Source organism: Aegilops tauschii, chromosome 3 (assembly GCF_002575655.3).
Source record: "Aegilops tauschii subsp. strangulata cultivar AL8/78 chromosome 3, Aet v6.0, whole genome shotgun sequence".
In the NCBI taxonomy this organism is placed as follows: domain Eukaryota; kingdom Viridiplantae; phylum Streptophyta; class Magnoliopsida; order Poales; family Poaceae; genus Aegilops; species Aegilops tauschii.
The window spans coordinates 379,446,498-379,473,199 of NC_053037.3; the positions used below are offsets into that span (position 1 = coordinate 379,446,498).

Below are 26,702 nucleotides of genomic sequence, written 5' to 3' on the forward strand. Positions count from 1 at the left end.
TTTTAGAAAAAACGCTAAACATTGCTTAGCACCGCTATAGCAAAGCTATAGCTTCCTTAGCTGCCTGAAGAAGGCACCGCTAAACACCTTAGCCCGCTATTTAAAACATTGTGTCAAACCCACAGAGATAGCCTAGACAGAGATCACCCGAGTGGATCCACTTCCCATGGTCTCGAGTGCTTCAGCCGGTACATCTGTGCCACAAACATTCCGGCTAACTTCAGGTTGGCGACTGGGATCAGCAAGTTCACCGATGAATCAAAGTCAGAAACTTGGTTGGAAGATTACCGAGTGGCCGTCCAGATTGGTGGCGGCAACCACAATATGGCTATGAAGCATTTGCCTTTGATGCTCGAAGGGTTCGCGAGAGCCTGGCTCAACCAGCTACCTCATGGCAGCATTTACTATGACCTGGCCCGAGTGTTCGTGAAAAGTTTTGAAGGCACGTATAAACAGTCGGGTGGATTGGCAGAGCTGCAGCACTACGTGCAGAGGAACAACAAGACTCTCCAAGAGTACATCCAGTGATGGACCACTTTGCACAACACAATGGAGAATGTTAGTGAGCACCAAGCCATCTGTGCTTTCAAGGCAGGTATCAAGTACCGAGAGCTCATCCTGAAGTTTGACCGAATGGACACTCCAGCTCTGAGCCGAGTGATGGAGATAGCCAGTCGGTATACAAATGGGGAAGAAGAAGACCGAATAAGAAGCGGCAAGGGGAAGGCTGGAGAGCCCAATCAGCTTGGCAACAACTTCAGTCGAAAGCAGAAGCGTAAGGCCGACGCGGCCGACAATGTCGAGGCAGCGGCCCTGGCTGGATAGGGGAAAGGCATGGGTTTATTGAAGCAGAAGAAGGAATGGGCTGCCAAGAAGAAGAAACACTCAGAGGGTGACATACTTGATCAGCCCTGTCAAGTTCACACAAAGAAAGATGAAGATGGCAACCTGATTTTGCCAAAGCACACCACTCGGGAGTGCAGATTGCTAAAGCAAGCTATGACAGAAGACCCTTCAAATGACAAGGATCAAGACGATGACGACAGGGGGAAGAAGCCCGCTAGAGGTTATCCCACTGTGGAGAAAGTTCTGATGATTTTTCAGATGTCGAATGCAAAAGAAATCTGCGAGTGTGGGCTGTATGGCCCACTCACGGCCCCGCAAGCTAGTTACCCCTTTGGGGGTCTACCGACGCAGGATCAGATGGTAGGGTTAGTGGCCTACCGCCGGGGTTAGTGGTGGTAGCCCCTTTGCCACATAGGCACGGTCAACAGGTCTAGACGAGCGTCTACCGGGCGGTAGCCTGTTAGCTTTACCATCACTGTGTATGGTGGTAGACTAAAGGGTCAGACCGTGCAAAACTTTAAACCAGTCATTTTATGCTAAACTCAATGTTACAAGGTCAAAAGCAATGCTTTTTTTAACATGAGTAATTCGATGCTAAAATCACAAAATCAAAACAGTGATTTTGGGCTTTTGGCCCTCCCATGCGATTGATCGAAATGACATGTTATAACATTTGGGCCCGATTCTCTCTCAAAAAATAAACTGGGCCTGAGGAATCATCTATAGTCCAAATCTCCAAGAGATTCCAAGGTCCTGTCTGGCCTCTTCAACCCCACGCCGCGATCTCCCATCGTCCTCACTGAGACCGACCACTCGCCGTCGTCCCCATCCGAGCAGCAGCAGCGCGCGCGCTGGCTCTTCGGCTTTGCCTCCTCGACTTGCTCCGCAGCTTCTGCTCCACCCCCGGCTAGACGGCGCGCCTTCTCGGAGAACCTTCCTCGTTGACCTCCTCGCCTGGAGCCGCATCGCTTCTGCCGCGCTGGGCGCGGCGGCTAGCGCTACTGACTCCTGCTGGCCCTTCCCCCACCACTCGCCACCCCAACCCCACCTTTCCTCTTCTAAGACGAAACCAAGGGCCGCCACCGCGTCAGTCGATGGGAGATCGTGCCCCGCCGGCCGAGATTCGGTAAGGATCTGCACGCCCACCTGAAGACCTAGACCAAATTGCAGCCATGGAGCCGTCAGCTAAGGTAGATACGCAGCCGAAGCCGCGGCTCATCGTTCGCCTTGGCATATTCCTCGCTTCTCACCACATACTCTTCAGGTCTGCTCCCCATCTCTCCCTATTTAGCACCATGCTCAGTCATTTCCTTTTTCTTGTTCCACTGACAAAGTTCTTCGCCATTTTGTCGCCAGCGCCTTGTGCTGTTCCGCGGGCATTATCGCACTCCTCTTCCTCCCATCACTTGCAAAGAACACATACCTCTCGGAGAACGCTCTTATACCTGGTACACAATCTTCTTTTTCACCGTGGTTATTTAGATCCCCTGTACAATAGATTTGTAGTGGAGCGATCGGTACCTTAGCAAAATAGAGGGCTGAGTACGATATACCGGAGTGGCTTCCCATGGTTATGATTCAATAGTGAAGGCAAACCATCCATGTCCACTGCGTCAAGTATTCATCTTATCGTGCTAGTAGCAATTTATCAGTTCATATGTTCATGTAAGGCAAGCAGCATATGGCCGTTCAAAGACGGAACATAATGTTGATTTGGAACCTTTGCATGTAGGCTCTGCAAATCCATTGTTCTCCAGCGAGGATGTCACGGAAGCTAACAAGTTTATCAAAGGAATTGAAGCTGCAGCTGGGGAATCAAGAGGAGGAATGTAGGTTATTCTATCTAAATCCCTTGTTCTATGTTCAACTTCCTTTTCTGACAACAGTGGGTTCATCCTTATTTTTATTACGCTGAATCTGCATCCTTGTTTGTACAAATGTATGGATAGATGTGTAACGTTCAATATTTCAAGCCTGCCATTAAAGTGTTTGCCATGATGAAATCTGTGATGGTTATTCCAACAATATATAGTAATTTTATTAATGAACATACACATGGTATCCATGGAATTCTAAATTCGAAAGAGTAATGCTTGTAAACATACACACAGAATCAATTTTGTCCATATATTAGTTAAACTGACGTTGAAGACATGCCAATTTCAGATGGTGATATAACGCAAGTGAAGGGTGTCATACTGGATTGTCAAGAGTAAATAGTACAACCTCCGCCCAGAATTAACTGTCGCTGAAATGAGTGTATGTAGACGCGTTTCACTCATTTCAGCGACAGTTAATTCCGGACGGAGGGAGTAGTTCTTACCTGTGTCTGCTTTAATGTGCAGTTTTATTACAAATGTCACAGGGAAATGCCAAAATTCATAGTGCAACAAATGAAAGATCTGGGTGCAGAAGTGTGTTACCACGAATTCCTCCCTCATAGCAAGCATTTTCAGCGACATACCTGTGTCTGCTTTAATTCATAGTTCTTACCTGTGTCTGCTTTAATGTACAGTTTTATTACAAATGTCACAGGGAAATGTCAAAATTCATAGTGCAACAAATGAAAGATCTGGGTGCAGAAGTGTGTTACCACGAATTCCTCCCTCATAGCAAGCATTTTCATCCTCTGAAGTTCTTTACTTCCATGACAAACGATTTGGCAGTTCGACCCAATGGCACCTATTCCAACTCTGGAACTAATACAATTGGCATTATACGAGCTCCTAGGGGTGATGGAAAAGAAGCTATAGTATTGGTTACTCCTTACAATCCTCAGAGAGTTCAGGCAAATGAAGTACTATCACTCGCACTTGGTTTCTCTGTCTTCTCCCTCTTAAGTCGAGCTGCATGGCTGTCGAAGGATATTGTGTGGTTATCTGCAGACTCGCAATTTGGGGAGTACACCGCAGTCTCTGCATGGTTAAATCAGTACCATAACCCTATGTTTGTGGGTGGTGTTAAACATGAACCTGATGGTATTGCAGAAAAGGCTGAATTTACGGATTTCAAACGTGCTGGAACGATGGCTGCTGCTCTCATATTTAAAGTTGGGGAAACTAGGAACTATGGTGATAGAGATAGTGTTACAATGTACGCGGAGGCATCTAATGGCCAAATGCCAAACTTGGACCTTCTGAATGTGGTGCACTATCTAGCTGTTCATAGACAAGGTTTTCGTGTGAACATTGAGACAATTAGTTCGTTGTTGAGTTCTGCATGGCTTAGGGCTATTGCTGAAGTGATTCATACTCTTGGGAGTATATTGAGAAAAATAAATCCTGACTGGAAGCTTGATATTACAGCCTCTGATTATGTGGAGGGGACTGCCAACCTTGCTAGCTCTATTTATAATCAGGTAATTGGACTGGGTATTTTCCATTCTATCTTAAACAACACTAGCTTTTCAACTGAACCTAATCACTTCTTGTTGGGTTTTTGTTAAAGCAGGCTCTTGGAGTGCCCACCGGATCCCATGGTGCGTTCCGTGACTATCAAGTTGATGCCGTTTCTTTAGAATTTTCACCAACATTTTATATCAGAAATGAGAATGCCAAATCGTCATTTCTTGTAAGGGGTGGAAGGTCAGTTCTTACCGGGTTACTTCAGGCTGCATTGCTATGAAATATTTCAAACGTCTTGTGATTATTGACATGTGTTGAATAGCTTAGTAAGAGGAAATATATAAGGTTAATGTTCTTGATTATCAGAGACAAGATAATTATAGACCCTGGAAGTTGTATCAATTAGCTATGGATCTTAAGACTTGGCCTGCTGATAACCTTACACTGTTATAATAGGCCTGTTCAATTCCAAAGGTTTATTTTCATTTTTCAGCAAAAGGTGCCTACTCTACATTTTATACAGCGCATGATTGAAACATAGTTTATACTGATTTGTTCAGATATTGACATGCTGCTTTTTGTTCAGGTTACTTGAAGGGGTGGTACGTTCTGTGAATAATCTGCTCGAGAAGTTCCATCAATCATTTTTCCTATATTTCCTCACAGCTCCGAGCAAGTTTATTTCAGTTGGTGTCTATATGATTCCTTTTGCACTGCTTGTGGTACCCCTCCCAATAGTTGCTGCTGCTCTTGCCGATGGCGGTAGAAAAAAGGGAAAATCAATCGATGCCAGTAAAACAAAGGGCAGTGCTGATAATCTGCAAACCGAGGGTGGATCATGGGAATGGCTTCAAGCTGCAAGAGTTCTGCTTGTTATCCAACTTTGGGCAGTGATTGTTTCACTACTACCGTACTACATTAGTCAAATTCCTGATGGTACACCAATACAAAGTTCAGTGATCTGGGTGGTGCTCGCCATTTTGACATTGATCGTCCTATATGCCATGTTTGGTTCACCATACTCTGCTGGTGTTGAATGGAAACTTCTGAAGGCCACGATGATCACTTCAATCTCAATAGGGCTGGGGCTTATGTCGATAATAAATTTCGCTACTGCTCAGCTTGGGGCGTTGATTGTGATCCCAATGTGCCTGTTTTCTCGACCGCTGAAAGCACAGCTTGGTTTGAGCTTCCTTCCACGGACAGTATTGTGTGCTTCAAATATACTTCTTGCTGTCTTTGGTTTCCCTCCAGCTGCATTGTTGATTATGAAAGGGCTGTCCAAGGGGTCCTGGACGGTAGACCTTGGAGATTTCTGGGCGTCAATGGAGTTCTTGTGGGAATGGAGTAGCGCCACGTATCTGTATCTGTTTCTTGTCCATCTTCCCTGCTGGCTTCTATGCATCCATGTCTTGCTGCATCCATGTCGCCAAGTGGGATCAAAGGTTAAGCGGGAGTAGATTGTTTGATCTGGGAATGTTTGAAGATCTAGAACAGTGTAACAGATGTGTCAATTTCTACGTTCTTCGGTTTGCTAACCTTTTTTATTATAAGAATTGCTTGTTTTTTCTGAGATGGAGAGGATCTACAGGCGACAGCGAGTGGGAGAAAATTGATCTGTCTTACAGTGTCAACTTTGCAAAACAATGTAAAACATTGATGTTCGTAAGGATGCTGGATTGTTGTGGACGCATCACAAGTAGTCCAGAGATATGTGCAAAAGCGCAAATGGTGCATCCTCAGTGGGCTGTGCAAATACAAAATCGCACATTTGTCTGTTGCACAAAATTAATAGACAGAAGTTCCTGAACTACCTGGTCTGATTTGAACCATGAAACTGTTTATATTGAACAGTTAATTTGTTTTTAAGCATAACCTATCCTGGTTTTTAAAAGTGATTTTGTAGTTCATCATTTTCAAATTTAAACGAGAGAATCATTTGTGTAGGAAAACTTCCGAAATAATAACCTGCAAAACTAAAAGACATGAGAATTCATTCTTTTTTTCTACTGGAGCAACAATGATTCTGCATTGAAATTTATTGTCTCTCAGTTCTTTGGCACCAACCAATCGTTTCAGATTATTTTTTTGGGTCCCTTCTGAGACATAACCACTCCTCGAACCTTAAGACCGGTTCTTACCTCTAGGGTCTAAATTTTTTGTGAAAGAATTCATGTACGACATGTGGCCATTTTTGCTTTGTACAGATCATGATAACATTTTGGACAATGCTGAAATGATGCAAAACCACTTTCAAACACCTGCCTGGGGCTCAGCTTATTTTAGAAAATAAGGTATAATACAAATGATTTCAAGCTTCAAAGGCTGAGCCCAACCAAAACGCCATAGTTCGAGATTTTACCAGGCTTCTTAGAGAGAGAAAATGGGTACACTAAACCGCCTTTGCTTCCGTTTGCCTCGGTTTGCAGATTCATACTACGATCGATGCAGATTCATACTTCGATCGAACAGCACGCAACTTTCAGCCCACCCCACTGAGCGCTTAAGCATCAAACTGTCACTGTTACATACAGAATATTGCTTTCTCCAGGTTGACACTATAAAGTAAGCATAATGAGATAGGAGATTTGGTCGAATAAACAAAAACCGCTGACTAAGATTGACCAGTAAAGCATAATATGCAATGTAACCCGAAGAAAGAAATTGTAACTCCGAGGTGCCATCTGGCTACATATAATGCAAGCTAATAAAAAGTCACAACGACCAACAAGTTCAGCAAGTATCAATATAACAGTAGACCAACGATTTTAGCGTCGCGTTCCTTCCAAAGCACTAGAATCACATCCAGAATTCTATATCAGGCCTTGGCGCTGCAGATCAGTATAGGTCTTTTTGTTGTAGATGTTTCCATCCTTATCTTCATACTCTTCTTCCAAGTCTGGCCGCCACTTGTTCTGCCCTTGCTTTGCTTGTATTCTCTCCCAGAGTGCTGTCGCTTCCTGGCGATACAAATCAGAGATGTGAAACAAAAACAATACATGACACAGCACATGTTCAATATGATTCAGATCAACTTACGGGTCAAATTTAATGACATTTTCTCCCTTTTCCCTAATTTACCTTCTTTCAGCAATTATGACTAACACTCAACAATAATTTATCTCTCTTAGTCCGAGACATTAATACAATGGACACCATGGTCTCCCTCTATTAATATCTCAGTTTCATGACTTCTATCCGTGTGACTAACCAAAGTATGGCTTACAAATTATTCAAACAAGGGGGATGCTTCATAAACCCTAAACATGGTATAGTGTCCATCTATCCTTGAGGAAAGTTAAACTCAACTTCAAATTACTGTTTATTCCAACATTATGAAGTTCACAAAAATCTGAAGCAAGCAAAAGGCATGACTATCAGTTTAAAAAAACTAAGTTACAGGCACTTGCTCACAATGCACACTACCCTGAGCCCGAGAAGAATATTTTCCAAACATTATCCTAAAGACAGGACTGCAAGCAAGAGATCACATAAACAAGACAACAGAAAAACAGCAGGTGTACCTTGATGGATGTAATTTCATTGAAGTTCTTAGTATTAGGAATGCCAAGGCATCGCATCCCATGCTGATGGCGCCACTCCTTGAAATGGCGCTCATAAGCCCTTCGCCCCCAGTAACTGTGGTTACCACATATTTCACACTTGAATTCCTGACAAGAAATAGTTAAAACATTAGACATCTAGTACCAAATTTGATGCTGATATCTGGGCATATAATAGAAATGATGCTATTGATGTTCAAGTCGAGTCTAATATTTGACAACAGGTAAAACACAATAAATATAGATGAAACTATGTGCAAGCTATCAAACATTAAAATTTAGCATTCATTTTTGGAAACATACCATTCTGTAGCTCCAAACATCATATTGATAGTAGTATTAAAGAAAGATAAAGTCATAAAAATGTGAGCCTTTATTTGTTGGTCGACAGTTCCTCAAATTACAGAACATATATAATTAGTTGACACCCAGCAAAGCTGATCCAAGATCAAGTAGTTGATATAAATAATATAGGCGCATTTGGTTCGCTACCACACATTGCCACATCTAACAGTGTCAAACTGTGGCAAGCCACAAAAATTGTGACTAACAAATTGATGGCCATCTCTTGAGCAATGTTTGGCTAGAAATGTGCCACTGAATGTGGGGTTACAAGACTAAGAAAGTATGGCATGACAAGAGTTTGGCAATGAAGTCATACTAGCCTAACTAGGTTAACTTACACGTAGCATGTCATGCTATACAACCGTACATGCCCTATACAGGTTGCCACTGCCCATCAGCAATTAATTGGCGGTCACAAACATTAGGTGACTATCTATACATTCATGTAGGAAGAACATGTAATAAAATGACATGGGAATATTCAGCAAAACAGTAAGATGAGCTATTGACGTAGACTGAAGGCAAAAAAAAGTATTGATAAATGATACTGACTAATTAAGCTGTTAGCGATAAGATAAGGCCAGTTACCTGACCAAGACCGTGAAGCTTATAGAGCCAATAAGGGATAGGTTTCCCGTCCCAGCCCATTGGTAACTTGAGGGGGTTGTAGATTTGTTGGTCTTCATCATCACTTTCACTATCAGCTTGTACTTCTTCCTATAAGAAGTCACAGAAGATAGAAGTTCAGATAAACAGAACAGTACTTTACTAAACAGAAGAAAATGTAAGTAAGTTGAAGTTAAGGGAGAAACTAAGTACCTCTTCCCGCTCTGCTTCCATTTCTTCATAGGTCAAGGTCAGCTTCTTCTCCGCATTTTCCTTTGTTCTTACAATGACCTGCACACAAAAAAAGATAGACATAAAATTATAAGAACATGTCGTGAACAATGCTGATGACCCGTAGTCCTACCAAGATAAAAGGTAACTTTGTAAACTATACCACGAAAAGTAGATCATGCTAGAATTCCATACACATGGAAACACTGGTTTGAAATCTAGGAGCTTCTGGTTCACCAATGATCACTTTCGTAGGGAACATGATAGAAAAGGTGCATCATGGCATTGGTGACAGCAGCACTCAGGCGATGGCAACTTTTGCTATTGTCTTCATTATAGATGAAGTTCAATTATTTTGTTCACTTGCTATATACATCATGCCGAGGATCACTTTTAGATAGGTTGATAAATGTTGAGATTCTAGGGTAAGTTAGGATATAATGGTCCCAGTACTTCTATTCACGACCATCCTATATTCCTAACCTATGCACAAATAAACCAAAAGATGGCTCATTACATGGAGGGAGCATCTGCAAGGGATATTAGCCTATCCTAGCACAAGGCCATTCCTCAAACTGTGATTATGACCTTACTAACCGACCCATGCTGAAATGGATAATTGACTGCACATGTTACTGCACAACACATAAAAGGAATAAGAGCTGACCTCATCGAGAATCTCACATAAGCGCTTCATCTTCATTTCAATCAAAGCAATTTCCTTCTTCAAATCATCACCTTTGGCAAAATGCTTACGATCCAGTTTTTCCAAGGGTGTATGCTGCAAAAGTATGGCCATGATAATAAATTTAGAACTGATAAATAGCCATAAAAACAATAAAATTAGCAACAGCCTTTGGTAGTCACCTTCAGCAAGAAAAGTCGCTCAGCACGCTGTTGAACAGTGCCACCACCCTTCAATCCACGAGCAGTTAAAGCCTGGAAAAAAATGTTATTACATAAGGCCATTTCAAGTACGAAGTAAAATAGAACCTGAACTATGTTACAAGATCAAACCTCCTTCAACTTTTCCGGACCAAGCTCTACAAGCTCTTCAACAGTACTGTAGTAATCAAGGTCTACTGCAGACTCTTGCAACACAGATTCTTTCTCTGTGCCCTTATTCTCCCATCCAGGAACTTCGCCATTGATCCACTGTTCTTCAAACTCACTTTCCAACTGCACAAGTATAGATACTATTTGCTAGTCAGTCGTCACTCATCAGTTATCATGGAAGTGCGAACCTATATGTGGATGATAGTGGTTCTTTCTAGCTCTATGTTAAACTTGTATTCTCAACCCACCACCAGCAATGATACAATTAATCATAACAGTGATAGATAATGGGTGAGATCTGCTTAAAGTATTCCCTCCGTCCACGATCTGCTTAAAAGTATTACCTCCGTCCACGAATAAGTGTACATATAGAAATTTTAGGGCAGAATATGAAGCGAGCTAGAAAATGCATTGGAAAGATGCAAGGCACCATCTCTCTCCTCTTCAATTACCCCACCCCCAATGAGCTAAGTGCATGTAGAAAGTGAGGAGACCATGCGTTGAATGTTATTGGTCTTGATTACCGTGTGATGAGAGAGAAGCATTTTTTTCTACTTTAAAGTGCATTGGGAAGATAGAAGTACACTCTTTTGTGGACAAAATTTGAATGCCAAACGTACACTTATTCATGGACGGAGGGAGTATATAACAAGTGTCAAGTGATGCACTATGTCATCACATAAGCAGGTGTGAGCACAGACCACAGAAGAAAGACAGTATACTTGAATGTACAAAGAGGATTGACCTTTGTAAAAATCTTCTCAATATCTTGCAACGGTTCTGTACGATACAGAAATGACATCAGATATTCCAAAATATGCTCCAAATATTCTTTGTATGGCCTGCGAAATTGAAGAAAATGGAAGATAGATCATCTTTACAGAAATGTATGGACTTCAAAAATATATGGTTGACCAAATAAATGTTAGACATGTTAATAGTAAATTTTAGTTAATCCCATATACTTGAATACAGATCTTACTACGACCCCACCACTCTATAGTAATTACCTGTTATGTTTAATGAACACGGTGTTCTTAGTTTAATAAACAGATTGCAGTGGAAAAGAGGGAATTCAGGGACAACGGACAAAACTAATACTCCCTCCGTTCCAGAATATAATGTGTATCGATTTCCATGCAAGTCAACCATTTGAATGTTTGACCAAGATTATACAATAAAATAACAACATCTTCAATACCTAATAGATAAAATATGAAACTACTTTTCATGATGGATCAAATGAAAGAAATTTCGTATTGTGGATATTGATATATTTTTCTAAAAACTCGGTCAAACATGCACTCGTTTCACTTTTGAAAAAACAAATACACCTTATATAAAGGAACAGAGGGAGTACTTATTTGTAACTTGAGATTCATGTACAACCTATATCTCCTTGTATATTAGAGATTCCAGCTCCATGCAAAGGGAAGGGGAATCCTAACATGACTAATCCTGACCTGATAAAAACCTATCAATCTGGTATTCAGCTCATCAGGATGAAGAAGTGGTGTGGTAATGCCATCGGGAGTGGCATCCAGCAAGAAGGTAGTAGGCTTGGCTGGTGCTAGAGGTACAAGGGCGATCCCGTCCAGTGTGGGGAACATCATTGGCGCAAGTTAATTTGGAGGAGGTTTGGATGGAAAGAGGCAGTGGGTGACTCAAGTACAACCTAGAAATTGGGTGAATGGGGCTAACGTTACTTTGTGTCATGAGCTTTTCATCATGGGCACTGGGTATTCGACGGGGTTGTTACTGCATGCGACAGATTTTTCGGATTTCCATTTCCTTAGTTTATAGCATCCATCACATGATTATTTTGTTGCTACCATACCGAATACCAATAAAACTGGATTGGCTGGGAAGGTATGCCTTTTGGGGTTCCATTTGGTCAGGAATTGGCCATTCTAGTTCTAACCAACACAAGATGAAATCAAGGGAAATATATCTAAGATGGATGTAGAATTTTGAGATAAGCTCACGCCAGGAGATATGTTATTGGTCTTAGAGAAAACGCTGATAACATACCTGGTAGCTTTTAGATTATGTGCGATTTTTTCAGTCTGAGCAAAAGTGCCAACGTATGCTGAGTATTCCATTAGTGATCCAAACTTGGAATTTATGAACTCGTTGTAGAGCTCATGTAGGTCCAAGTACCGGCCAAATGCTTCCTATCAAAACACAGAGCAAGAACATTAGCAAACTTAAAAGTGACTGCGATTAGAACAGCATACGCCAACGGGATGAACGTGCAATGTGGATTAGAACTACATGATAATGCAAACAGTAACAATAAATGAGCAGTAATTGGTTCTCAAGTTATCAAGCTCCATCTAGTATCTTGTCATTAACCTAAATCTTACCATGCATAGCACCGTGATCCTACAAGAGGAATCAAATAACCCTGCAGAAATTAAAATACACGTATCACAATAGAGATACCCTCGAGTTCAAGACTGCTGCAGTAAAATGGAAAACAAGGCTGCTACTTGACGCTAAAATGTTCTTAGCAGACATTATTAATGATTTACCCCAACTTTGGCACTTAATATAATCAGCTAAGTAGTTCTTAGCAGACAGACTTTATTGATGATTTACATCAACGTTGGCACTTAATAATCAGCTAAGTATGGCAGAACGAAGCAGTGCTAGACAATTTAGAAAAAGGCGTCCAGATGAGGTTGCCATGAATTTCACTTCTCAAAAAAGGAATATATAAACATAGGTAAGTAAAGAAAATCAAGTAAACATGGCTTAGGATAATCAAGTAAAGAAAATCAGATCAACCACAATATGGCTTAGGATAAAACAGTGCACAAATCATCGCAAGCAGGATTATCCAAGTGAAAATTATACTGGACAGTACCTCGCCAGTGAATTCAATAGCTGGTTCCTCCTTTAGTAGCTCCTCATAATCATCAGTTTCACTGACGAAACGGGCAGAGTGATTCCGTCTATGGTAATCACGAATCTGCAAGCATGCAACAAACTGTAAATGAAAGAATAATCACCAGTGAAGAAATAGTAAGTTTTCCAATAACACTCAGTTCTGATCTGCCTCACGTGTGTCAACCAGAGGGTCATGGTTGAGATGAAGTGCAGGATAACATAACCCGAAAATTCACCAGTGTGTATGTAGTGTAATTTCCAAGTAGGATTGCTAGAAAACATGTTCTAATCTTATTATTTGGCTTTCTGAGGGTTGTCATGTCGTCAAGAAAATCTAGATAGTCACTGAATAATTTGGTTTCCTATCATCCAGATTTTGGTGCAAGGATCCGAGATCAAATTATTAAAAAGAACTACACCCTCCGTGTACTAAATTAGAGACACTTAATATGGAACGGAGGGAGTACCAACTAAACAACGATAGCATGGAATGTTTTTGTCGGTGCATGAACTGCAGCATCCACCGCCTGGCTAGCATTTTGCCACTTTAAACTGTCTGATTCCATGGCGTGCTTAAGTGATTCTTGGGCAGAGTCAGACGGGCTACAGTTGATTATTTACCTCTTTCAGCCTTTCATAGTACTTGGGGAAGATGTCACTTTGCACCGGCGCGGTAAGATGGGTGGAGATCTCATCCTTCCTAGCACCGTCCTTGTCTTCATAGATTTCCACCTAATTAAGAAAGTCATATTAGCAAAAATTGCATTAGAAAGAAAAACAGACGATTCCCAAAACAACAAAAACGGGGAAATAGAAGCACGAAAATAAAAGTCCTAAGATAATCCAATGAGTTTATCTACGCTCGCCCACATCTTATAAAAATAAGGCCGAAAAATCAATTTATCTAGCTCGAGTTCGGAATTCCCCAGAATTAGCACGGGTCGACCAACGCCAAACCATAACAGGTGGAGCTAACACACAGGCAACCCTAGGCATCTCAATTCAAGATGTCGCAAATGACATGGAACAAAACCAATCCTAACCGACAGAAAGCAGAGATGCGACACGGCCAAGCTCTGGCCACGGCAGACAAGCATTACACGAAAGGTACAGCCACTAAATCAGGCGCGAAACCCTAGATAGACAGGAGGAGGAGGGGCGTACCAGCTTGTCGGAAGTGGAGACGACGAGATCGAGCATGTGGCGGACGCGGTGGGACTGGAAGAGGCGGTCGCGCGCGTTGGCGGGGTCGCGCTGCAGCTCGCGCACCGCCAGGCGCTCTAACCGCTCGAGGTCCTCGTGCGCCGCCCGCGTGGCCTCCAGCACAGACGACGCCATGGCTGCCGCTTCAGCTAGGGCGCCCTAACCCTCTCCTCTGCCGGTACCCCGTGTGGTACCAACAGAGCCCGGGGGTCACGCTGCGCGCAGAGTCTGGGAGCGGCGAGGGGGGCCGGGAGGGGAGAGCGTCGTGGCTAGGGTTTTGAGATTTCGCGGCCGGGGACGGACTGTCGGGAGGACGAGCCGTTCTCACGGCTCGGGTAATCGGGTTCGTCTATTTCTCCCTCGTAGCGAGAGGGGGCGAGCGCTCGCTCAAGTTTTTCGCCGTCGTGCCGCTCGCGTGCTGGGCCGGCCCATCAGTTAACTCCCTGTGCAACTTACACATAAACTCCATCACCAGAAAATTTTGGGAGCAACTAGTTAACGAGCGCTCCTTCGGGAGCCTCGCAACGATCAACGTCACTTGGCGCGCCCTCAGCCATTCGCCACGTGTCGCGCTCTGGACGCTCCCTCCAGATTTTGTTTTTTTATTTTTCCGCACGCGTTTTCGGCTTTTTAAACGGTTTTTTTTCCGGATTTTTTCGACGTTTTGGTTTTTCCCCGGTCTTCCTTAGCGTTTTCTCCAAAAAAAAATACGCGAAAAAACGCGTTTACTTTTTTTTCTTTCGTGAAAAGTCATATTTTTTTTCGCGAGAGGCACGGTTGTGCTTTAGCGAGAGTCACGGCCGTGCCTTTCGGAAACGAAAAAAAACGCGTTTTCTGTTTTTTTTCTTTCGCGAGAGTCACGGTTTTACTTCTGCGAGAGGCACGATTGTGCTTTCGTGAGAGTCACGGCCGTGCCTCTCGAAAAGGGAAAAACAAAACGCGTTTTCTGTTTTATTTTCTTTCGCGAGAGTCACGGTTTTGCTTCCGCGAGAGGCACGGTTGTGCTTTTACGAGAGTCACGGCCGTGCCTCTCGGAAAGGGAAAAACAAAACGCGTTTTCTGTTTTTTTTCGCGAGAGTCACGGTTTTTCTTCCGCGAGAGGCACGGTTGTGCTTTTGCGAGAGTCAGGGCCGTGCCTCTCGGAAAGGGAAAAATACACGTTTTCTGTTTTTTTTCGAGAGTCACGGTTTTGCTTTTGCCAGAGGCACGGTTGTGCTTTCGCGAGAGTCACGGGTGTGCCTCTTTCGGAAAGGGAAAAAACACGTTTTTTGTTTTTTTTTTCTTTCCACGAGAGTCACGGTTTTGCTTCCACGAGAGGCACGGTTGTGATTTCGCGAGAGGCACGGGCGTGCCTCTTTCGGAAAGGGAAAAAACCGTGCTCCTGGTTTGGTTTTTTCGTCCGTTTTTTTTTTCATGAAAAAAAGTTCGTCAAAACCTATCAACATGGGATCTAGTTTTGAAGATCTCGACGCGAGGAATCCAATGGTGAAAACGGTTTGAGATTTGGACGCACAGTTTAAGAGATAAAACGTTTTGAATAAACGAATCTACGAAAAAAGGGAAAACTCCCAGGTTGCGACAAGTGGCGCGCTGTATGTGCGCCACTTGTCGTGACCTGGGAAGATGGAGTGTTCTTTGCAACGAGTACTCCTTAATTAGTGATTTCGAAAAAATTTGGTGGGGATGCAAGGAGGGGCAACGGAAACCGGCAAACCCTATTTGACGCTCGATTTTTTTTTGAGGTGTAACCAGGGATTTTATTCAAAACACAGAATGTCTGGGATACAAATAATGTCTGGAACTCTTCCTAGCCACACATGACGGCCAACATCAAGAGTTGATGCAGCCTTTGCTAAATTATGAGCTTCACTATTTGACTCTCTAGGTTCGAAACGGAAAATAACATCCTTAAAATCTTTCCTAGTATGAACTATCTCTTTCAAGATGAAAGCATAGGTGGATGCTACACCTCTAGCTATGTTTGTGACAACTTCAAGACAGTCTGAACCAATCACTAAACATTGGACATGCAAATCTTTTGCTAAAGCAAGTGCTTTCATTACAGGCGTGAGCTTCCAAGCTAGCTGGATCCACCAATCCATCAAAGGTGACAGGGGACACACCTAGGAATTGGCCGTTTTTGTCCTTGCAAATGACTGTTGCTGCTCCCTTATCGTCATGGCGAGATAGCCCACCATCCACATTCAGTTTTACCACGTCTCCCTCCGGTGCAAGCCAGCGGAGAGGCCTTTGCCGTGGAGCCGAACCTCCTGTCGGGCGAGCAGCACGTTCAATCTGCAGGTCCTGTAAATATCTGTTAATGAAACACATTGTGGACAGTGGACTCTGGAATTCATTGTCGTGAATAGCTCTCCTCCTAGCCCACCAGATTGACCACATTGTTATAAGGACCCGCTCGAGATCAGATTGCAGTGTAGTGTCGAATAACCAGAATAGCCACAATCTTGCATCTTCAGATTTGTTTGATATTGCATGTTCAAGGATTTCCTCATCCCCCAATGCCCAAACACACCGCGCCATGCTACACTCGAAAAGTGAATGCCGCCAAGTATCTTCCGCAGACCCACAAATAGTGCATACTGGCGTGGTTGCCATGTTCCTGTCAAATCTGATTGTGCCTGTTCGTAAGGATGTGCGTGCAAGTCGCCATGCAAAAACACGAACCTTTGATGGAACTTTCATCTTCCATAATCTGGTCCAGTCCCTCTTGGTGGCAGTATGATTTGAGATACTTGGTCGGTGCTCGAGCCAATCCTCGCGTTGAGCCTTAATGCCTGAGATCATCCTATAAGCTGAACGAACGGAGAACACACCCCTTTTGTCATAATGCCACGCCCATAAATCACTCTGAAGCCTCGTGCTCAGTGGGATATTGACAATAACATCAATGTCTGGTTCAATAAAATGCTCCTGCAGCTTCTGTCTGTCCCACGCTTTAGTACCTTGATCAATGAGCTCAGCTACTAAAGATGGAGGGTTGGCCGAGAGCGCACACAAGGGGCACAGTTTAAAATCTCTTGGCAGCCAATTTTCGTGCCATATATTAGTTTCTATACCTGAGCCGATCCGCTTGACGAGTCCCAAAGAAAGGACCTCTCTACCTTCTTTGATGGAGCGCCATACTTGCGATGGATTAGAGCCTAGAGGAGCAGCAAGGAAATCGCACTCCGGATAATAGCGAGCCTTCAAAACTCTGGCGCTTAAAGAGCTAGGGTCCTGCAAGATCCTCCACGCTTGCCTTGCTAACAAGGTAAGGTTAAACAGCTCGATGTCCCGGAATCCCATTCCTCCCATGAATTTTGGCTTGGACATAGTCTCCCATGAAACCCATGCTGTCTTCCGCTCTCCTCTTCTGCTTCCCCACCAAAATTTCTGAAGCAACCCATTTATGTGATTACATAGGCCCCGAGGCAGCTTGAAACATGACATAGAGTATGTGGGAATAGATTGAGCAACTGACTTGATTAGGACCTCTTTACCTCCAGCTGAGAGACACTTCTCCATCCAGCCCTGAACATGTTTCCATATCCTGTCCTTTAGGTACCTGAAGCACCCCTCCTTAGACTTCCAACGTCCGTTGGTAAATCCAGGTATTTTTCTGACAACGACTCATTCTGAACCTCTAATATATTCTTGACTTTGACTCGCAAGTTATCTGCCACCCCTTTGCTGAAATATATTATGGATTTGTCCATGTTTATTCTTTGTCCCGACGTGTCACAATATTTCTGCAATAACTCCCGCACCTTGGCTGCTTCAAACCCATTAGCTTCAAAAAATAGCAAGCTATCATCGGCGAACAGGAGATGGTTTATCTCCGGAGCAGAAGGTGCCACCTTGATTCCTCGAACTCCACCATGTTTCAATAAAGATGACAATCCTTCTACAGCCAAAAAGAAAGAGGTACGGGGAGATGGGATCCCCCTAGTGAATCCCTCGTGAAGGCCTAAAATCATCCAAGCTACCCACATTAAAAAGTATGGAGAAAGAAATTGACGACACACACCTCATAACTGTGTGTGTGAACCTTGGGCTGATACCCATTTTCAGCATAACGGCCTTCAAATAGGGCCAGTCCAATCTATCATATGCCTTCGTCATATCCAGTTTGAGCGCACATAAACGATTATCCTTCACCCTTCTTGTTTTCATGTAGTGCAGACATTCATAGGCTGTTATAAAATATCTGTGATGAGACGTCCAGGAACAAACGCTAACTGCTCTTCTGAGATTACTACTAGGAGAATTAACTTCAACTTGTTTGCTAAGACCTTTGAAGCGATTTTATAAATCACATTACAAAGACTTATGGGTCGAAATTGTCCTAACAACTTTGGACTTGCAATCTTGGGAATCAAAACGATGAACGTGCGATTAATCTCCTCCGGTGAGTCTTCTCCATTGAGCACTCTTATGGTCATGCCGGTAACTTCATCACCACATAAATCCCAATGCCTCTGAAAAAAGTGCGCCGGGAAACCGTCCAGACCCGGTGCCTTTGTAGGGAACATTTGGAAAAGCGCTTCTTTTACCTCTTCTTTCGTGTATGCTTTATTTAGACCGGCGTTCATAGCAGCATCCACTCTTGTTGGAATATGAGAAAGAAATTCCTCCATGCCAATAGTTCCCTCGTTAGCCATACTTGCCAACTCATTCAGATCAGTACAAGTTGTTCCGTCTATCCTCTCTAGCTTTGCTATTTTATTCTTTGCCCGACGTGCACTCGCCTTCTTTTGAAAAAACAGTGTATTGTTGTCCCCTTCCGCAAGCCACTATATACGGGATATTTGTCTCATCATAATCTCTTCTGTGAGGCACATCTCTACCATACGATCCTGCACTCGTTTCTCTTCGGCGTTTGGTCCCACCCTGTCCGGAGTTGCCTTCAGTTCTGCCAGTTGCTGCCGCAATGTACGTAGTTCATGCCTGACTGATCCAAAAGAGTACCGGCCCCAGTGCGCCAGTAATTTAGCAACTGAGCACAGTTTTGTAGCTAATTCGGCAACAGTATGGGCCGGCTGACTCGCGCTCCACACTTCTTCTAAAAACTGTCCAAAGTTTCCTTTTGTTTCCCACATACATTCATATCTGAATGGCCTCTTTAGTGCATGTCTTGCATCGCTTGTTTCCAAATCTGTTTTTAATAGGATGGGGCAATGATCTGACTTAGCTGCTGTTAAGTGTTCCAATGATGCAAACGGAAACAATGATGACCAGCTCGGGCTTGCTAATGCGCGGTCCAGACGTACTGTGTAAAAATCGCCCCCTGACACTCTTTTTTCCCACATCCAGTCCAGACCTCTGTACCCTAGGTCCGCAAGTCCGCATACGTCTACAGCCTCTCTGAAACCTGCGATTTGGCTGTTGTCTCGTGTGTTTGGTCCCAACTGTTCCTCGGAGCGCAAAACTTCATTAAAATCACCTATGCAAACCCAGGGGAGTGTGCTCTCCCACGCAGTCGTGTCATCGTCTCCCAAGTTTTATACCTTAAGTTTCTATTTGCCTCTCCATAGAAACAAGACAAACGCCATGCCTCCTCCTCCAGCTGGGATATCCATGAGTCTATGTGATACTGAGAATAATTTTTTATTTCCAAATTTATATTCTCCTTCCAAAAGATACAAAGCCCTCCACTACGACCACTCCTAGGAACTGCAAAACTACTAGAAAAACCTAAAGAACCAGCCAATCTTTCCACGCGATCCTTTGCCAGTTGGGTTTCAACAATACAGAGAACCGACGGCGCACAAGCCTCCACAAGATCGCGGAGCTCACGAACCGTCACAGGGTCGCCAATCCCGCGACAGTTCCAGCACATAGTCCGCATCACTCTTGGCGGTCCTCCTCAATGGAGGCCGAATAATTTTGTTCCATATCCACCTCTCCTCCACCTTCCTGCCTTCTTCTTTTCACCACCTGAACTTTCTCAGGAGTACTTGTATCATCATTAGAAGTTCCTGCTGATGTGCCTTCGATCATGAGAACAGTGCCAGCAACCTTCCCCACAAGATTCGGCAAAGACTGACCTCAGATGTTCAAGGTTCCATCCGGGGAAACGAGCCTCTTCCGCGCACTCTTCTCCCCTATTTGACGCTCGTTAGTGTCAGAACGTTGCGCTTTCGCTGAGGCGAGCCTCCGGCTGGGCCGGCCCACGTATGGGATTTGCGTTTGAAGTTTGATTCGCTGTCTGCTGCTTCCTTCTCTGTTCCTTGCGGGGTTTTTTTCGTTTTCCTTCTATGGTTTTTTGCTTCCAGTTTTTTCACTGTTTTGTCCGGTTTTCTGTTGTTTTGTTCTAGGTTTTTATATTTTCTGTTTTGGTTTTTTTCTTTCATGTTTCCTTTTTATTTTCTGTTTCTGTTTTTCTTCTCTTTATTGCATATCATATAAAAAGTTCATTGTGTATTAAAAAATGTTCATCGTATTCAGAAAATGGTCATAGTATATTATGAAAAAGTTCACTGTGCATTATAAAAATGTTCATTGTGTATTACCTTCGTATATTATGAAATTGTTCAACGTATATTAAGAAATGTTCATTGTGTATTTAAAATTTGTTCATTGTATATTAAAAAATTGTTCAATGTATACTAAAAATGTTCATCTGTGTACTTGAAATTTGTTCAGTGTTTCTTTACAGAAAAAGATCACTGTATTTTAAAATTTGTTCAACGTATATCATTAAAATATTGAATTTTTTTATAAAGGATTTGGCGCTGGCTTCCATACTTTAAGGCTGGCGCTGAGTTTAGGTGGCTCTAGGTCACTAGCTCGGCTGGCTAGGCTTGCTAGAATCCAGAACGAGGTCGGTTGTTTGATCCCACGCCTGAGCTTTTTTTCCCGAATTTTCACTAGATGGGTGATAATTGGGCCGACCCGTTTGCGCGTCGCTTCAGCGAAGCCGCGATGATCGGGCGCACACGGTCGGCGTATAGGAGCTCTCACGAAAACCGGTGTGGGTCTCATGGGAGGTAATGACAAGGCCTAAGTACTTGGGAGGACTGGGTTTCAGAGACCTGGAACTTTTTAACCTAGCACTATTAGCTAGACAGGCTTGGAGGGTGCCGCAGGATCCGTCATCGTTGAGTGCAAGGATACTCAAGGCATTTTACTTCCCCGATACAGATTTTCTTATGGCAGAGCTGGGCTCACGTCCATCGTAGATTTGGCGAGCTATTTTAGAGGGACGAGATATCCTCAAGCAAGGCATCATACGAAGGATTGGCAACGAGCAGTCGACGAACATCTGGGATCATAACTGGATACCCAAGGAGGGATCGCTGCGGCCAATAGTGTCTCTGGTCCAAGACCCGCCTCAACTAGTCTCGGACCTACTACTTCTAGCAAATGGCTCCTGGAATGATAACCTTGTACGCTCGTTGTTCCTGCCAACCAATGCTGAAGCTATTTTGAAGATTCCCGTTTGCACGAGTAACGTCTGTAAGGGCATTTTTATCCCTTAGTTGGTTTTGGTGATTGATGACAATGCTTTTGCAGACTAATCATGTGCATCGAATATTTCAGATATATTGACTAGGCACAAGATGATTTGGTTCCCCTCAAAGGCTATAGAAGACGTCGTTTCTCTTCGTTTCTTTTCGGTGGTATTGAGTCGTAGGGAAGCCGTACTATTAAGAGGGGGTCCGCGTTGGAAAGGTTGGGTGGATTCATCACGTACACATCTTCGTTTGCACCTCCTTTCCTCTAGCCTTTGGAGCATCCTATGTTTTCCTTGTCTATGCAAATATTGCTCGTGCTTGCCGAACTAGGGCGTGCGGTACTACTGCTCCTTAGAGCGGTAGTACCGCAGGACCTTGCGGTAGTACCGCCCGCTGGTGCGGTAGTACCGCTTCTAGTAAACGGTAGTACCGTGGTCTTTGACTTAGTTCCGCAAGTACGCGGCAGTAAGGGGCGGATGTAATTTTTTACATCCGCGCCTCGCGCGGTAGTACTGCGGCTGGCTTACGGTACTACCGCGTCGGGTTTTTGCATCGACTCCAACTCTGCGGAAGTAGCCACGGATGTAATTTTTTATATCCGTGCCTTCCCATGCCTGGACAGCCCCTGCCTTGCGGTAGTACCGCAAGGGGGAGCGGTAGTACCGCGCCAGCAGTACTACCGCCCTCTGCTTTAGTGCATCTTTGGCTGTTCTGGTCTCTGCTGCGTGGGCGATAGTACTACGGGGCCCTGCGGTAGTACCGCGTGGCCCTGCGGTAGTACCGCGCCTCAGGTGCGGTAGTACCGCGCCTCAGGTGCGGTAGTACCGCGTGCCCCTGCGGTAGTACCGCGCTGCGCAGGCTGAATTGGTGGATAACGGTTGGATTTGTTCTTCCACTATATAAGGGGTGTCTTCCTCCTCTAGTTGACCATCTCTTCCACCTCCAAGCTCCATTGTTGCTCCAAGCTCCATTTTCGCCCGATCTCCTTCCCTAGCCAATCAAACTTGTTGATTCTCTAGGGATTGGTTGAGAAGGCCCCGATCTACACTTCCACCAAGAGAAATTTGAATCCCCCCACTAATCCCTTGTTGATCTTGTTACTCTTGGGTGTTTGAGCACCCTAGACGGTTGAGGTCACCTCGGAGCCATAGTCCATTGTGGTGAAGCTTCGTGGTATCGTTGGGAGCCTCCAATTAAGTTGTGGAGATTGCCCCAACCTTGTTTGTAAAGGTTCGGTTGCCGCCTCCAAGGGCACCAATAGTGGAATCACGGCATCTCGCATTGTGTGAGGGCGTGAGGAGAATACGGTGGCCCTAGTGGCTTCTTGGGGAGCATTGTGCCTCCACACCGCTCCAACGGAGAGGTACTTCCTCTCCAAGGGAAGGAACTTCGGTAACACATCCTCGTCTTCACCGGCTCCACTCTTGGTTATCTCGTGCCTTTACTTGTGCAAGCTTATTTGTGCTTTATCTCTTGCTTGCGTGTGTGCTTATGGTTGTTGCATCATATAGGTTGCTCACCTAGTTGCATATCTAGACAACCTACTTTGATGCAAAGTTTAAATTGGTAAAGAAAAGCTAAAAATTGTTAGTTGCCTATTCAACCCCCCTCTAGTCAACTATATCGATCCTTTAAATTGGTATCAGAGCCTCGTCTCTTTATTAAGGACTTTACCGTCCGAAGAGTATGGTTGACGTCGTAGACGGTGTGGAGGAGCACTCCGGTGTGAATCCGGTCTCGTCTACGGGAGATGGAGGAACCGCGGTCTCTCGTGAGGAATTCAATGTGGCGTTGGACACATTGAAAACCTCCATGACGACCGAGGTCGAAAGCATGTTTAATAAATTCTTAGAAGGGCTTAAACTTTCCACCGCACCGTTGAAAGTGGGTGATCCCGCCAACAAGGTGACGGATGCTACCTCCGACAAGGGGGAAGCTACAAGCGAGAAAGCTCCTTCTTCTAGTGGTAAAAATGGCACCGGCATCTTTGCCCATGTGGAACCTCCACTTGTCTATGGTGGACCGCTTCCTTCCACTCATTTGAATCATGCCGGCCCGGCCCCTAAGATTGAGAAGAATGTAGAATTTGATTCTTGGGTCTATCGTTTTAAGCGTCATTTAAATCATGTGAACACTAATCTTTGGAGAATCATTGAAGAAGGTTTCTATCCGCATGACCGAAGTAACGTCACTCCTAGAGAAGTCGTGGATCATCAATTCAATGAGAATGCTCGCTTCATCATCCAAGAAGCAATCCCACCCGAAGATCTTCCTCATCTCCGGCCCTACACCGTGGCCAAAGATGCTTGGCTCCAAGTGGTTTCCCTCTATCGGGGAAGCGCAAGCATTCAACGCTCCAACTATGAGGTGGTTCAAGATGAAGCCGATGAGTTTGCAATGAAGAAGTGTTGGAAATATGCCCTAGAGGCAATAATAAATGGTTATTATTATATTTCTTTGTTCATGATAATCGTCTATTGTTCATGCTATAATTGTATTATCCGGAAATCGCAATACATGTGTGAATACATAGACCACAACGTGTCCCTAGTAAGCCTCTAGTTGACTAGCTCGTTGATCAACAGATAGTCATGGTTTCCTGACTATGGACATTGGATGTCATTGATAACGGGATCACATCATTAGGAGAATGATCTGATGGACAAGACCCTATCCTAAGCATAGCATAAAAGATCGTGTAGTTTCGTTTGCTAGAGCTTTTCCAATGTCAAGTATCTTTTCCTTAGACCATGAGATCGTGCAACTCCCGGATACCGTAGGAGTGCTTTGGGTGTGCCAAACGTCACAACGTAACTGGGTGACTATAAAGGTGCACTACGGGTATCTCCGAAAGTGTCTGTTGGGTTGGCACGGATCGAGACTGGGATTTGTCACTCCGCGTGACGGAGAGGTATCTCTGGGCCCACTCGGTAATGCATCATCATAATGAGCTCTATGTGACTAAGGCGTTAGTCACGGGATCATGCATTGCGGTACGAGTAAAGAGACTTGCCGGTAACGAGATTGAACAAGGTATTGGGATACCGACGATCGAATTTCGGGCAAGTAACATACCGATTGACAAAGGGAATTGTATACGGGATTGATTGAATCCTCGACACCGTGGTTCATCCGATGAGATCATCGTGGAACATGTGGGAGCCAACATGGGTATCCAGATCCCGCTATTGGTTATTGACCGGAGAGGCGTCTCGGTCATGTCTGCATGTCTCCCGAACCCGTAGGGTCTACACACTTAAGGTTCGGTGACGCTAGGGTTGTAGAGATATATGTATGCGGAAACCCGAAAGTTGTTCGGAGTCCCGGATGAGATCCCGGACGTCACGAGGAGTTCCGTAATGGTACGGAGGTAAAGAATTATATATAGGAAGTCAAGTTTCAGCCACCGGGAAAGTTTTGGGGGTTACCGGTATTGTACCGGGACCACCGGAAGGGTCCCGGGGGTCCACCGGGTGGTGCCACCTATCCCGGAGGGCCCCATGGGCTGAAGTGGGAAGGGAACCAGCCCCTAGTGGGCTGGGCGCCCCCCATGGGCCTCCCCCCATGCGCCTAGGGTTGGGAACCCTAGGGTGGGGGGGACTTCCCACTTGCCTTGGGGGGCAAGGCACCCCCTTCCCCCCTTTGGCCGCCGCCCCCCACCCTAGATGGGATCTGGCCGGCGCCCCCCCTCCCAGGGGGCCTATATAAAGGGGGGGAGGGAGGGCAGCAACCTACAGCCTTGGGCGCCTCCCTCCTCCCCTGCAACACCTCTCTCTATCTCTCTCTCGCAGAAGCTCGGCGAAGCCCTGCCGAAGACCCGCTACATCCACCACCACGCCGTCGTGTTGTTGGATCTCCATCAACCTCTCCTTCCCCCTTGCTGGATCAAGAAGGAGGAGACGTCGCTGCACCGTACGTGTGTTGAACGCGGAGGTGCCGTCCGTTCGGCACTCGGTCATCGGTGATTTGGATCACGGCAAGTACAACTCCGTCATCCACGTTCATTGGAACGCTTCCGCTCGCGATCTACAAGGGTATGTAGATGCACTCCTTTCCCCTCGTTGCTAGTATACTCCATAGATGCATCTTGGTGAGCGTAGGAAAATTTTAAATTATGCTACGATTCCCAACAGTGGCATCATGAGCCAGGCCTATGCGTAGTTACTATGCACGAGTAGAACACAAAGCAGTTGTGGGCGTTGAGTTTGCCAATTCTTCTTGCTGCTACTAGTCTTTTCTTGTTTTGGCGGCATTGTAGGATGAAGCGGCCCGGACCGACCTTACACGTACACTTACGTGAGACAGGTTCCACCGACTGACATGCACTAGTTGCATAAGGTGGCTAGCGGGTGTCTGCCTCTCCTACTTTAGTCGGAACGGATTCGATGAAAAAGGGTCCTTATGAAGGGTAAATAGAAATTGGCAAATCACGTTGTGGTCATACGTAGGTAAGAAAACGTTCTTGCTAGAAACCTACAAACCACGTAAAAACTTGCAACAACAATTAGAGGACGTCTAACTTGTTTTTGCAGCAAGTGCTATGTGATGTGATATGGCCAGAAGATGTGATGAATGATATATGTGATGTATGAGATTGATCATATTCTTGTAATAGAAATCACGACTTGCATGTCGATGAGAATGACAACCGGCAGGAGCCATAGGAGTTGTCTTTATTATTTTGTATGACCTGCATGTCATTGAATAACGCCATGTAAATTACTTTACTTTATTGCTAAACGCGTTAGCCATAGAAGTAGAAGTAACCGTTGGCGTGACAACTTCATGAAGACACAATGATGGAGATCATGATGATGGAGATCATGGTGTCATGCCGGTGACGAAGATGATCATGGTGCCCCAAAGACGGAGATCAAAGGAGCATGATGATATTGGCCATATCATGTCACTATTTGATTGCATGTGATGTTTATCATGTTTTTGCATCTTATTTGCTTAGAACGACGGTAGCAAGTAGGATGATCCCTTATAATAATTTCAAGAAAGTGTTCACCCTAACTGTGCACCGTTGCGAAGGTTCGTTGTTTCGAAGCACCACGTGATGATCGGGTGTGATAGATTCTAACGTTCGAATACAACGGGTGTTGACGAGCCTAGCATGTACAGACATGGCCTCGGAACACACGCAATACACTTAG

General features: G+C 44.6%; 2 protein-coding genes across 3 annotated transcripts; one reads left to right on the top strand and one right to left on the bottom strand.

The window, feature by feature from the left end:
• Window positions 1-1,555: 1,555 nt before the first annotated feature.
• On the top strand, window positions 1,556-6,001 carry LOC109760504 (uncharacterized). Of its 2 annotated transcripts, XM_020319310.4 has the most exons (6): window positions 1,556-2,110; window positions 2,203-2,294; window positions 2,579-2,675; window positions 3,382-4,204; window positions 4,297-4,430; window positions 4,777-6,001. In XM_020319310.4, exons 1-6 carry the CDS (start codon window positions 2,019-2,021, stop codon window positions 5,648-5,650), a joined length of 2,112 nt encoding a protein of 703 aa, XP_020174899.1. In that variant the 5' UTR covers window positions 1,556-2,018; the 3' UTR covers window positions 5,651-6,001. The 2 variants fall into 2 exon arrangements, with proteins under 2 accessions (XP_020174899.1, XP_073366742.1); XM_073510641.1 differs by lacking the exons at window positions 1,556-2,110; window positions 2,203-2,294 and having other exon boundaries at window positions 3,212-4,204.
• Window positions 6,002-6,787: 786 nt separating this feature from the next.
• On the bottom strand, window positions 6,788-14,463 carry LOC109760505 (splicing factor SF3a60 homolog). Its single transcript, XM_020319314.4, has 12 exons — window positions 14,048-14,463; window positions 13,505-13,615; window positions 12,861-12,965; window positions 12,023-12,165; window positions 10,737-10,833; window positions 9,953-10,114; window positions 9,803-9,874; window positions 9,603-9,716; window positions 8,918-8,995; window positions 8,687-8,815; window positions 7,715-7,861; window positions 6,788-7,150 (listed from the first exon to the last, which is right to left on the bottom strand). Exons 1-12 carry the CDS (start codon window positions 14,219-14,221, stop codon window positions 7,004-7,006), a joined length of 1,479 nt encoding a protein of 492 aa, XP_020174903.1. The 5' UTR covers window positions 14,222-14,463; the 3' UTR covers window positions 6,788-7,003.
• Window positions 14,464-26,702: the final 12,239 nt, after the last annotated feature.